The sequence below is a fragment of the Gossypium raimondii genome, chromosome 10, assembly GCF_025698545.1.
Source record: "Gossypium raimondii isolate GPD5lz chromosome 10, ASM2569854v1, whole genome shotgun sequence".
Taxonomy (NCBI): Eukaryota; Viridiplantae; Streptophyta; class Magnoliopsida; order Malvales; family Malvaceae; genus Gossypium; species Gossypium raimondii.
In genome coordinates this window covers 51,083,915-51,097,688 of record NC_068574.1, presented here as the reverse complement: position 1 = coordinate 51,097,688, position 13,774 = coordinate 51,083,915, and the positions used below count along the sequence as shown (strand labels likewise).

At 34.6% G+C, this 13,774-nt stretch overlaps 2 protein-coding genes across 3 annotated transcripts; both read left to right on the top strand.

The window, feature by feature from the left end:
- The first annotated feature begins 204 nt into the window (after positions 1-204).
- On the top strand, positions 205-9,754 carry LOC105777480 (PH, RCC1 and FYVE domains-containing protein 1). Of its 2 annotated transcripts, none has more exons than XM_052622329.1 (9): positions 205-845; positions 1,993-2,079; positions 3,644-3,733; positions 4,319-4,399; positions 4,568-4,762; positions 4,948-6,981; positions 7,291-7,437; positions 8,424-8,806; positions 9,285-9,754. In XM_052622329.1, exons 1-9 carry the CDS (start codon positions 765-767, stop codon positions 9,415-9,417), a joined length of 3,231 nt encoding a protein of 1,076 aa, XP_052478289.1. In that variant the 5' UTR covers positions 205-764; the 3' UTR covers positions 9,418-9,754. The 2 variants fall into 2 exon arrangements, with proteins under 2 accessions (XP_052478289.1, XP_012456234.1); XM_012600780.2 differs by having other exon boundaries at positions 4,843-6,981.
- A 1,618-nt stretch (positions 9,755-11,372) lies between these two features.
- On the top strand, positions 11,373-13,682 carry LOC105776775 (uncharacterized). Its single transcript, XM_012599682.2, has 3 exons — positions 11,373-11,565; positions 13,107-13,144; positions 13,358-13,682. The coding sequence occupies exons 1-3, from the start codon at positions 11,493-11,495 to the stop codon at positions 13,469-13,471; spliced, it is 225 nt and encodes a 74-aa protein (XP_012455136.1). The 5' UTR covers positions 11,373-11,492; the 3' UTR covers positions 13,472-13,682.
- The last annotated feature ends 92 nt before the right edge of the window (positions 13,683-13,774 follow it).

Sequence of the window (13,774 nt, the reverse complement as noted above, 5' to 3'; positions counted from 1 at the left end):
TACAAGGAAAAGAATGTTAAATGTCATCCAGTTTATAAATTTAATTTATTATTAATAGAGTTAAAAATGAGGTGGCGAAAGACTATTGGTGACCTGACTTTAAAAAAAGAAGAAGTCAACATGTTGAACGGTATTACATCCAAACAAAACAATCATTTTCAACAAACTTTTCCATCAGATTCTTCCCTTTTTTTTTTTTTTGCCTTTCACTCTACTTGAGCTCTCTCCTTCCCCCTCTAATGTCTCTTTTCAGCTGACCCGCCTTCCATTTTTCATTTTTTTTCCTTCGCATTTTCCTTCATTTTCTCGAAAATAATCCCTCGAACCAAACGGACCTTTAAAGCACAAAGAAACACAAAAGTACAAAGAGAATCTTAGGATTTTTCACCTTTTCTTTATTTCTACCTTTACTCTCCTTTGTCTCTTTGCTTCAACCTAGTTGCCACTTTCCCCTAGTTTTACTCGATTTTTCTTTTTTAAAAATTTTAAAATTGTTTCTATATTGTCTTTTCGGTTTTAGTTCTGTTTTAGTTGTTAAATAAAACGATGTTAATTTTTGAAGGAAATTCCTTTTTCGAGTTTTGATTTGCTTAAGGTTTGTCGCCGACGTGAAACGCGGGGTTAGCTGCGATCGAGCTAGGTTTTTTTTAAATGGTTTAATGTAGTGAAAAAGAGTGAGAGAGGCTTCGATCGTGTGTGCGCGGGTGCATTGGCAAGTGATGGATCAGAGTATGGTTGAGAAAGTCTATTGCTATTATTAGTAAATGCTGAAGTCGGAAGGGATGGCTGCGGTGAGGGCGGAGCAATCGAGGACGGCGGATGTACCGGAGAGGGATATTGAGTTGGTAAACCTTTTTGCTTTGATCCTTTTTATAATGTTTATAATTATAAAAGGAAATTGATTGGTATGTTGCTATTTAGAGTGAATTACGCTATTACTTACCTATTTGAATGTCTTAGCTTGTCTGGTGACAAAATGGAGAATGGAAAACGGTTGTTACTATTATTATTAGCTTTGTTGAGTAGATTTCTGATTGAGAGCCGTTAAGCATGTTGTTAATTGTTTTTTTTTTTTGTTTTTTTTGGTGTGTGTGCATTTTCTCTTTTCTTTGAATTAATGGAGTTGGATATGACTATGATTGTGGTTGGTGGATTTTGTTTTGTTGTTGGGTGGAATAATTGTTACTTGCTACAATGGATAGGGAAAACTTGAGTTTCTTGTATTAGGCAAGCATTTGAGTGTCAAGGATGTTGTAACCCATGATGTCCCGCCACGCCCCGATTGATGGAGAAAATGTGTACATTTTAAGAAATGGAAGGAAGAAGAACAAATATTTTTGTTGAGAAGAAAAGGAAGATAGGGAATATATTTATGATTGGTAAATGTGGGTGTATTAAAACAAGAATGATGGAACTTGATGACAATACCTTACTTGAGGAAACTATGAAATCTGTTAATATTGAATATCGTTGAAATTAACTGGCATAATTAGCCATAGCTTAGATGGAGATTCTGGATGAAACAAATTTGATGTCCAGAATATTGTTTTTCATAAATTTTATATACTTCACTGGAATGTGGAGATTGTTATCCGATTAGTTTTCTTTCTTTTTTTTTTCTTTTTTTTTTGGGTGTCTGGTGAACTTCCTGGTTTAAATGTGATGTTCTGCGTTATCTTTTTAGTTATTTCATACTTGCACATAGCATTATGATCATATTGTCAACAAGCAATAGGTGTAGCGGCCAATGTGTTGCATTGCTTTAATCCTTGTTGACGTTTGGTCCCCGGTTCAAACATGAACACCCTTTTCCCCTACCCTTTAATAAATAAATAAAAAAGAAAGAAAACACATTGTGATCATATTTTCCTTAATAAATTCTTATATCAATCCACTACTAGAAGTCTTTTCTTTCCATATATAATTCAGTTTGCAAGTTGGATTTTCTGTGGTTTAATTCATATTTTCAATTTTTTTATTTATTTACGACAGGCCATCACTGCCCTTAAAAAAGGTGCGCCATTGCTCAAATATGGTCGTAGAGGAAAGCCCAAATTTTGCCCCTTCAGGCTGTCTAATGTAAGAACGAATGCATTGGAAGATGCATATGTTAAGTGTTGTATGTATTTCTGTTAATAAATCTGCAGACATTAACTATTTTTCCTGTTTGTAAAAGTCATCTTTGAATGCGGCTAGCTTTGTGTCTGTCTTACTATTTATGTAAACTATGTTTCATGATGGAGTTGTTGAAAAGTTGATGATCTTTTTTACTTTCGGGAAGTTAGATGTCTGAAGAGCTGTCATTCTACGAAAGTGAACAAAAATTTTTTTATATACCTGTACCAGGAAGGGGGTGTTAGATGATCTCTTCTTAGTTATGAATGGCTCTGATACATTTTATGCAGATTGGTTTAACAGATTTTAGATTAATGACAACAAAATGACTGTTTAGCGATCTCGACATAATTACTTTTTTGAATAAATTTTCAGAAACTCAATTTTGGAAGCCTCTTTACCTAGAGTTTCATAAACATTACTGGAAAGATTGTAAAATCTAGTCGTAGGTGATTATCACCAGAGCTTCCTGCTTCCTATATGTTAGACATGCAAGAAAGTTAACTTCTAATAGAATGAAGGTTTTGAATTTATAGTTTTGAGCAACTATTTTTCTTGTGTAGACAATTGCTGTTTCAATCAACTAAGTGTGGGGGCTTATGTTGCTTAGAGGTTGCAACTAAGAGTCTTTGATTGTTACCTATGGTGAATGCATGTTGGCACTTAGAGTTACTTGGTTGAGAGGAAGGAAGGCTAAAGGCTTAATACAATGGTTAAACTACAGAGTAGGAAAGTGATAACGAAACCCAAGTATTATATTAAAAAGGTTTCTTTCCTTCCTAAAAAGAAAGCCTTAGGAATGGGTTCAAGAATTCAGTCTTATAAGTAACATTGCTTACAAGAGTTATATGTTAGGACACAAGTGAAAATTATGGAAATTGTTCATTGAAACTTATAAGTTGCTGTATCATTGAAGCAATGAACAAACAGAAGTGAACCATCAAGCTTGTGATGATATGAGGCTTACGATGGTAAAATTGCATCCCCCACCCCAACTTTATAATTCAATTTTGGCCCCAATATAAAATTTCCAGTTTCACCCTTACTTGCTGGAATTGTTGTATTACACAGCTTTTATCCTTTGCTATTTCTATGCTTTTACTAGATTTTGAAAAATCTTTGTGTGTCAATTTTATGGATAATAGCAAGCATGAGACTGAAATCAGACATGTAAAATCTAGGTAACAGTACTAAGAAGAAAAAGATAATACTATTTGTAAAGGGAAGGACAGTCCTAGGTGGCTTCCTTAAAATGCTTTCTTTATTGTTTGTATGCTGCTTTCCTTGGAAAATATGTGAGATAATTCAAATGTGCTCATAAGGTATGGCATTTATTCAATTTGTGAATGATGTTTTGTGGTTGCTTGCAAATAGTCTACCACCAGTATGTCCACACTGAATTTTGTTGGTTGCATTTTGTTTCTTTTGTTCCTTTCTGTGAAAACAGTCATCTTATTGGTGTTTGCATCAAGAGCCTACTGTAACCTAAAACTTCATTTCCCACATGTCTTTTCCTTGTTTCTTTCAGGATGAATCTATTCTAATATGGATCTCTGGGAAAGAGGAAAAATACCTTAAACTAAACCAGGTCACCAGAATTATACCTGGTCAGCGTACTGTAAGTTTATCCATGTCTATCTTTTGTTACATGTGTTAGTTATATCAAGCACTAAAGACTAAGTCTACATAAATTCAAGTGATTCTGCATAGTAACAATTGCAATGTTTAAAGGTTTTTGCTTTTAAATATCATTGAATGAGAATTTTCTTTTCCTGAATTCCAAGGGGTGTTTTACTTGTATTGTTTACTATCAAAATTCTAAATTTGTAAAGTTTTTAATGACGTGGTATGCTTGAGGTAGATTACTTTGTTTCATGCCTTCATGGAAACTGACAAGTGACGTAACCTAATCTGACAGGTATCTTAGCCGCATGTTTATTTGTAGCTTAGCTTACATATTCCAGTTGCATGACTCCTGGGTTATAACAGATATGCATTTAGATAGCGGTTATTTTTCCAATTTCTTTCTGAAGTGAGTTTTTAATGAGTTGGAGTACTTTTATTCAAATAAAACATGTCAAGCTGGAGTTCATTAATTGAATTCCAATTTTAGTTTTAGCAATAATAAATGCAAATTAGCAACTCTTTGGCGTATGGAATTTTATTTGATCTTTTTTCTTTTTTTCAATTTTGCTCATTGCAGCCAATTTTTCAGAGGTATCCCCGGCCTGAAAAAGAATATCAATCATTTTCTCTTATATATAATGATAGATCCCTTGATTTGGTAAGCTTCCCATTTCTATTCCCTGCTAGTGAATTGCGCACATGTGCCTAAGTTCTAGTTGTTTGATTCTCCATACATGCATAATTATTGCATCGTTAATTATTTACCGAGTTTTTGTTGGATGAAACTGTTTTATAGTCCATGAGTCCAACTTCTATTTTGTACCAGATTTGCAAGGATAAAGATGAAGCAGAAGTCTGGTTTACAGGTTTAAAGGCACTGATATCACGTGGTCATCATCGGAAAGGCAGACCTGAATCTAGAAGTGATGGGGTTTCATCTGAAGCAACTAGTCCCAAAGCACCTACCCAAAGAAGTTCACCTTTGAGCTCTCCATTTGGTAGTGGTGCTAGTTCACAGAAGGTTTTTTCCCCTTCCATTTTCTGTGTTTTACTACAATCTTTTATATATATATAGTGAGAATTCTCTTGTTCCTGATATAGGATGGGATGGATTCTCTTTGCCTTCATACTCCACATGAGAGTCCTCCTAAAACAGGTTTAGAGAAGGCATTATCTGATGTAATATTGTATTCTGTGCCTCCCAAGGTGTTTTATCCTTCAGAATCTGCTTGTGGATCAATGCATTCTCGGTCATCAGCAGGTTCAGATGGAAAAGCTGGGTTCATAAAAGGTTGGAATGGGGATGCTTCCAGAGTTAGTTTATCTAGTGCTGTTAGTTCCTCAAGTCAGGGGTCTGGTCACTATGATGGTGATGCTTTAGGTGATGTTTTTATTTGGGGTGAAGGCACTGGTGATGGTGTGTTAGGTGGAGGAATACATAGAATTGGAGATTGTAGTGGTATTAAGATAGATTCTCTTCTGCCTAAAGCTTTGGAATCTGCAGTTCTTTTGGATGTTCAGAACATAGCTTGTGGTGAGCAACATGCTGCTTTGGTAACCAAACAAGGAGAGGTTTTCTCTTGGGGAGCCGAATGTGGTGGCAGACTGGGGCATGGTGTGGATTCCAATGTCTCCCATCCAAAACTTATAGATTCTCTTAAAAATATAAATGTTGAACTTGTTGCATGCGGAGAGTACCATTCTTGTGCTGTAACGCTTTCTGGTGAAATGTATTCATGGGGTGGTAGCTCAGGCAATTTTGGTTTACTTGGTCATGGAACTGAAACAAGTCAATGGGTTCCAAAGAAATTAAATGGACCTTTGGAGGGAATACATGTTTCATCAGTGTCTTGTGGACCGTGGCACACAGCTGTTGTCACTTCTGCTGGACAATTATTTACTTTTGGTGATGGAACATTTGGTGTTTTAGGACATGGTGACCGCAAAAGTTTGTCTGTACCCAGGGAAATAGAATCCCTCAAGGGCCTACGTACTGTCCGAGCAGCTTGCGGTGTTTGGCACACTGCTGCTGTTGTTGAAGTTATGGTTGGGTCTTCAAGCACCAGTAATTGCTCTTCAGGAAAACTTTTTACTTGGGGGGATGGAGATAAAAGTCGTCTTGGGCATGGTGACAAAGAAGCTCGATTGGTGCCTACTTGTGTTGCCGCTCTTGTTGAGCCTAACTTTTGTAAAGTATCCTGTGGGCATAGCATGACCGTTGCACTTACAACCAATGGTCATGTCTATACTATGGGAAGCCCTGTTTATGGGCAATTGGGAAATCCTCAAGCTGATGGAAAACTCCCTATCCGAGTTGAGGGCAAGCTCACAAAGAATTTTGTTGAAGAAATAGCTTGTGGTGCCTACCATGTTGCTGTTTTAACTTCAAGAACTGAAGTTTACACTTGGGGAAAAGGTGCAAATGGACGGTTAGGTCATGGTGATACAGATGATAGAAATTCTCCATGGCTTGTTGAGGCTCTAAAAGACAAACAGGTCAAGAGTATTGTTTGTGGCACAAGCTTTACTGCAGCTATCTGTCTTCATAAGTCTGTGTCCAGTGTTGATCAATCAAAATGCTCTGGCTGCCGTCTTTTGTTTAATTTCAAAAGAAAACGTCATAACTGTTATAATTGTGGACTTGTATTCTGCAACTCATGCAGCAGTAAGAAGTCTTTTAAGGCTTCGATGGCACCAAATACTAACAAACCTTATCGTGTTTGTGATAATTGTTTTACCAAACTCACAAAAGCTTCTGAAACTAGCTCATCAAACCATTATGCTCTGAGTAGAAGAGGAAGTATGAATCAGGGACCAGATGACAGTGTTGAGAAGGTGGAGAAGTTGGATTCAAGAACCCCTGCCCAACTTAGTCGAAATGCTTCAATTGAATCATCTAAAGAACTGGATGGTGGATCTTCCAAAAGAAACAAGAGATTGGATTTTAATAGTACTCGAGTTTCACCCTTCCCAAATGGAGTTTCTCAATGTGCTCCACTAAACAACCCCAAAACGTCAAATGCTCTATTTGGGTCATCCAAGAAATTTTTTTCCACTTCTCTTCCTGCATCACGAATTGTATCCCGAGCAACATCACCTACATCTAGACGAGCCAGTCCACATCGTGCTACTACACCTACACCAACTCTGTCAAGCTTTTCATCAAAGAAGGTTGTTGTTGATGATGTTAAAAGGACAAATGAAGGTCTAAGCGAAGAAATTGTTAAATTAAGAACTCAGGTAATTTTACAAGTTAAATTATTTGCAGGGAAATGTGTTTTTCCTTTTAGTTCTTAGGTTTCCCTTTTTCTTTTTCAGCATTAGTTATTTGCAGAAAATGTGCTGCGGAAGGATGGAATAGTTTAAGTTCAGTAAATTCTGTATGCAAATTCATGCTGATAAAGTTAGTAATATATCAATATAAATAGCTAGCTCTGGATTTTAATATTAGGACGGATTGAATTAAACTGTGTTTTAGTCTTTAAACTTTTGGTCTTTGCACAAGGGTGTTAAATTTGTTTGCTGCACCTAATTGGCTATGTGATGTAGGTTGAAGAACTTACTGGCAAGGCACAAATTCAAGAAGTTGAGCTTGAACGAACAACTCAACAGCTGAAGGAAGCCGTAGCAGTAGCAACAGAAGAGACTGCAAAATGCAAAGCAGCAAAGGAAGTCATAAAGTCTCTCACTGCTCAAGTAAGTTAATTGACTCATTCCTAAAGCCTATTTATGGAGGGTTTTAACTGTTCATTTATTATTTTCACATCATAATTGGTAATCTTTAGTTTTTATGACTTAAAATATTTGTGCCTGATCTTCCTATAAGCCACTGTGCATCGTCTCAGGTAAGTTTTGAATCCCTAAAAACTCTACTGTGCTAAAATTAAGAACTTTTTGAAATATTCATATGTCTCAAAGAGACCCGGATAGGATGGAAAAACGTCTACAAATAATAGGTTTCATCATCCCCAAAACACCTACCTCCTGCCTCGCTCTTGTTGGGGCTTAAATGCCATTCATCCAAGCTTCCAAAGATGATAAGTCCTTGAAATACTGAGTTATTTGTGACCTACTAAATATCTCTTAATAGTATCATAAAGAGAAGGGGAAAACCTTTCTAAAATGGTGCTTTATGTCCTTGTCAACCTTTCTACTTCTGTGTCAAATTCCATAGTTTGACTACTTATATTTAACACTAGCAATACTATTTAGGATATTTATGAGATTCTCAATTGCTACATCAATCATGTATATGGGGATGCATGCTTAATATTAGTTCTGAACGTTTCTATTAAATTAGGGGGAAAGTTAGCACTTAAAGAAAAGAAAGGCTACTTCCAAGAGTACAAAAGCAGCTTGTTTAAGTATCTAGGTAGCCTGACTTGTATGATTTCCTTCGTGAAATTTGCAAACACCCAAGTCGCTTAACAATTGCTAGAGTGTCAGCAGCTCCATAAGTTCTACTTGCTTGTAATTTGCAAATCTATGCACTTTTCATGACCATTGTTAGAAGGCATCTATATGAAGATGCAAAATGCTTGGTTAATTATTGTTCAATCTTGAACATGAGATCTCGGGTTCCTAAGAATTACATGCATCACTTCAATGGGCCCAAAGTAGATTGCTTAGATCTCAAGACTTCATCCAATGTTTAACTAGTTTTCTTATTTTATTTATGGCAGTTGAAGGAAATGGCTGAAAGATTACCGATTGGTGCAGCAAGAAGCAGCAATTCACCCTCTTTTTTCTATTCTAGCTCAACTCCTCCTCGGGATGTTTCTTCTGCGGGCAGTGAGCAATCGAGTGGTCCAATAAGTTGCCATGAAATGGATTCAAATGGATCAAACAGCCTAGTGATTTCTAATGGGTCAGGAACCATTAATAACAACCTTTCAACCCCCACTGATGTCTATCATTCAGATGGAACAGCAAAGAATAGGAACAGAACTACAAAAGTTGAACCCAACCATGGGGATGAATGGGTTGAGCAAGATGAGCCTGGTGTATACATTACCCTTGTTGCATTGCCTGGAGGTATCAAAGATCTTAAGCGTGTTCGGTTCAGGTTTGTTATAACCACTGCCAACTTTTTGCATTTAAAATTAAACAGCCTGAGATTCTGAGTTTTCATGGTCTGGAAAAAGGATTAGAACTTCAATTAAAGGGATTGATTGAACCAACATGTGCCTGATTAAAACTGTAGTACTCAGTTCTGATTGGGCACAAGCATTAAGCAGTCCATAGTTCTCCAGCTGTTCCATGACTTACCAGATGCATTGGCCTCTTACTGCTTACTCTGTCTTCCTTGTTTGTTTATTCAAGTAAAACACAAGAGTGCTGGGTTGTTTTACTGAAGCGTTCTTATTCAAGAGCAGTGTAAATAAAAAACTTAGACCCTGTTTAGAAACATCCATATTCTCTAACCTCGTTGTCTTTTTTGTTTTAATCATAAATCTATTTTTTTGTTCTAGTTGTTGGTCTTTGTTTATCACTCCCACCGCTTAAATTATGTTTGACTATGGTCATTGTTCTCATGATCGCAGTCGGAGGCGTTTCAGCGAAAAGCAAGCAGAACAATGGTGGGCAGCAAACAGGGCTAGAGTATATCAGCGGTACAACGTTCCCTTGGTTGACAAACCCGCTCTTGGTGTGGGAAGGGAAGGGTTAGCTCATTGACTTGGCAGATTCAAGACTCAGGCTACTTAATCCAAAGTTCATTCCGGGCTACAGCTTTGAAGACTGAGCCAAGGTAAGATGCCCTCGATTTTGTTTTAGTTTTGCGAGGGTGTGTACTAGTTCTGGTTTCGGCACTTTAAATTTCGGCTGTAAATGTATAATTGTACTATGTTGGATTTTAGGAGATAAACTGTGAGGAATTGATTGAGTTCTTTATGACTAGGCTGCGGAGAGGGCTTTGTATTCGAAACAGATTGTAAATGCATAAGAAATTACTAACAGTCTGATTGTATAGCATTCATAAACTGAATGCATCATGCATGTGCTTGTTCTTTAATTTCTTTCTTTCTTCTTTTTTACTAAACAGTTAGTTTAAGCAATTTGATTTTGCCAATGATGCGTTGGTTGTATTAGAAAGGTCAAGGTTTTGGGATTTGATAGTTTAAGCTTGAGTTTCACCATCAACAATTATTAGATTATTATTCTGGTTTTAAGTCTTATCATGTGGATCATGTTCGGATATATTTCAATCTTTAGTTCGTTGTGATCTATATAGTTTGTTATTCTAGTTATGGTTTGTCAAACATGTATCATTTATGATTTGTCTTCAAAAAATAATTTGATTTTTATAAATTAAACCAAATAAACTTTCAACATTATAAGAAAAGGGTAAAGCCGTATAGCAATGTGACTAACCTAACTCGAATTTAGACTACACTTGAGACGCTGAAACTCTAACTATCAAGTTAACACATGGGATTCTTCAAACCTAAGTTTTAACTCTATCTACTTGAAACCCAACTTCCTGCAGTTTAATCTTGGCTGGCTATATTGGATTACATCTTTACTTTTTTCTTATCTCTTTTCAATATGATCTCATCAGTGCTATTATATGGATTTTTCATTTTGTCTAGTAAAATTTTTATTTAAAATTATTATATACAAATATATTTTAATTTAATATATTTAATATATTGTATGTGATTTTACGCATTAAATATTAGATAATCTTTTAAATATTGAACTTTTAATTGTAGTAATTAAAGTTAAGTAATATTTCTTATTTGAATTATTGAATATAATTTAAATATATTACCTTATTAATTCAAATATTACAATAGGAAATTTTCAAATCATAATTAAAACATTTTAACATATTCAACTTCGATATAGTTATATTTTATGTAATTAATGCAAAGTAACATAATTCAAACTAAAATTAATTAACATAATTAATTTTAATATCAATTAAGTGATAATTAAGATATTTATAATATTTTATATAAATAAAATTAGCACAACTTCTATTTTAAAATTAATACAAAATTTTTCAACTAATAAGTGTAAATAAATTATAATTATTTTTAAATGTATATATATCAAATTATATATTAGATATAGATTAATAAGTTAAACTTTGAAAAATATTTGAAAACACTGGTAATATAATTAAATTTAATAATTTTAAATATAATATAAAAACGCGGTATATTTATGGATTATTGGACGAGATTAAAAAGTGTCATCTATCATTTTAGTTTTAAATTCAAAAATATAACTAAAAGATTGTGAAATTAAGAAAAGTTCTTAATAAATATAAAATTAATATAATAATTTAGGTATTTAGTATAAATATTATATTTATTTTAAATATTTTAACATGTTTTCTAATTTATAATAGGATTAAGATAACATTTAGTATCTAAACTTAACACTTTTTTTAATTTACTAAGATTTTTTATCCAATTTGGTACTTGATATTTTTTTCTTAATTTAGTACCTAAACTTGACATTTTTTTAATTTGGATAGAAAAATCATACATACCAATTTGAGGAAAGTGAAAATTTGAGGGCTAAATGAATATTTAAGCATTGTAAAAATTATCAAATCTAATTCTGACTATTTTGAAGCTGAGTAATATTTTAAATTAAATATTTTAATAAGTTCTATGGTACAAAAACATAAAAAAGTTGAAGCATCCGACAATCTAAGCATCTAAGCCTAACCGAACTCGCAGAAAACCTAAATAAACAAAACAAACGGAAAACAAGGGAAGACGTTATACTGAGCCGACATGGCAAGGGACAGCTGCTTGGCTCGCGTCACCGCTGGGGTCGCCGTCGGAGGCGCTGTTGGCGGCGCCGTTGGTAAGTTTCCTATTCTTCCACTGCTCGGTAAAACCCTAAACCTCATTCCTCTGTTTTAGTTAGCTACTGAAAACATTGAAACCAATAATTTTACTTCAATTACAATAGCAATAGCTATAATTATGGCTTTGAATTATTTCCAGAAAGCAAAAATAAACTTTAAAGAAATAGCTATAATTATGGGCTTAGAATTTTAGAAGTAAAATGTTTAGATTTCTGACCTTAAGGCTTTTTAACATATATAAAGTATTTTAATAGTACTTTTTTCTATTTTTTTCCTTCACTGATTTAGCTGATTGTTTGCAAAGAAAATTACGAGTAAAAGGAAAACCCCAAACTCGAAGAATTTTTTTTATTTATTTTATAAAAAAAAATCAATGTGAAACAAAAGCCCCACTTTTTGTTTAAGGATGGATGGTGGTTTTTTTCTTTTCAGTATTACACTATTACACCATTATGCATGCTATTTTCTTATTTCCTAGTAAAAAGAGGGAAAAAAAAATAAAGGATAATATTTATGGTCTTAATTTTGTACAAATGTGGAAAATTGGTTCTTTTATTAACTCTTTTTATGGATGGCCAAAGAGGAAAAAGAAAGGCTGACCTAATGATTTTTGGTTAGCTAAATACTTGTTTTGACGTTTCTCTCTCTCTCTTTTCTTCTTACTGTTGATTCTTTAATTTCTTTCATGCTTAAGTGTCTATGCTTATTGTGACATTGAAAAGCGATTTTGTGGAATATGTGTTTAAATGATCAAGCAATTATCTTGTTGATAGTATGTTTCAATTGGTTCACTTGAGAAAATTTAGTGTGCTTAAATTGAAAAGAAATGATTCAGAGACAAAAGTATTGTTATTTGTAGTTTTGGGATCTAGAACTGTGCCATTGTTACTTTTTTGGCATATGTCAAAGCACAATGCAAATCCCTTTACAGCTAATGACAGGGAGCTTGTCCTCTTGCATTCGGTAAATCTCAAACTGTCCGTCCCAAGGCTTTCAAACCCAGACCTTTAGTTGGAAGTTAAAGTTCTAAGCATTAGGGACATAGTGTTGGAGTTCAATGCATCTGCACATAGTTTTCAACTATCGAGGAACATGCAACACCACTACTTTGTAGAATACTTGGTATTTAAAGAAAGAGTTGGAATTCGAGGATAATGTGCTCGACACCCATGTTTGATCTATGGAGATTTGATCCTCCTAGGATTGTCCAAATGTAATAAAGAAACTTGAAAGAGTCGGCCTACCTGTGTCGGATATGTACTCGAATTTGACACTCACCTGAATATGAGTAACATAGATGTGCTTGAATGTCCTTAGAGGTTAGAAGAATGAAGATGATTAGCATAAAATTAGGCTGCTCGACGGAGGTGGTTTCAAGGACAGGGTCTGCTATTAGTACCACCTTTTAAATGCAACTATTCTACCTTATTGCAAATATTTCTGACAGTTCTTTTAATTATTTATTGCACCATGTTACATCACGTAAATTTGTTTATGGTCATGAAATAGGCACATTTATGTGACTTTGCTTGTGCAGGTGCCGTTTATGGGACTTATGAGGCAATTAGGTACAAGGTAATGTCCAATATTTTCCTTTTATTTCAAGAGAGGTGATAAAACTATCATGGATATATATGATTCATATTTCTATAGCCCATGCAATGATTATGTCGTGTTTTGCTGTTTTTCCTACTTCCGTGGTGACGGAGGTAGTAGTTAAAGATATCCGGCCACGCAATGGCATAAAATGGCTGTGTATGTCAATATTCATATTTTCGAGTTGTGCAGGTTCCAGGACTGCTGAAGATTCGATATATTGGGCAAACCACATTGGGCAGTGCAGCAATATTCGGACTTTTCTTGGGTGCAGGGAGCCTAATCCATTGTGGGAAGTCCTACTAAACCAATTCATTCTTTGTCTTGAAGACCTTGAGAATGTATTTCTCAGAATGGTGCTTAGCTTTAGATTTAAAAAGAAATGGTGTTTAACGTTTGCAAGCCTCGGTTTTGTTCTTTGAGCTTCCTCTATTGCCTTTCTGTGGGAGAATGCATACTTGGGAATACATTTGACTTCAATCAATGTTGCATAAATGTTTCTCCTTTGTTATTTCAATTTTTATCCCCATAAAAACGCATTTAAATCAAAATAAATCATTATTTTGTCAACCAATGTTCAATATTTCTTTCTAAGAGAAAAACTTGAAA

Coding starts and splice junctions, on each gene's coding strand:
- LOC105777480 (XM_012600780.2), top strand. CDS start 765: ATGCTGAAGTCGGAAGGGATGGCTGCGGTGAGGGCGGAGCAATCGAGG. Junction 4,400..4,567: donor ATGATAGATCCCTTGATTTG/GTAAGCTTCCCA, acceptor ATTTTGTACCAG/ATTTGCAAGGATAAAGATGA. Junction 6,982..7,290: donor TTGTTAAATTAAGAACTCAG/GTAATTTTACAA, acceptor TATGTGATGTAG/GTTGAAGAACTTACTGGCAA.
- LOC105776775 (XM_012599682.2), top strand. CDS start 11,493: ATGGCAAGGGACAGCTGCTTGGCTCGCGTCACCGCTGGGGTCGCCGTC. Junction 11,566..13,106: donor CGCTGTTGGCGGCGCCGTTG/GTAAGTTTCCTA, acceptor TTGCTTGTGCAG/GTGCCGTTTATGGGACTTAT. Junction 13,145..13,357: donor ATGAGGCAATTAGGTACAAG/GTAATGTCCAAT, acceptor CGAGTTGTGCAG/GTTCCAGGACTGCTGAAGAT.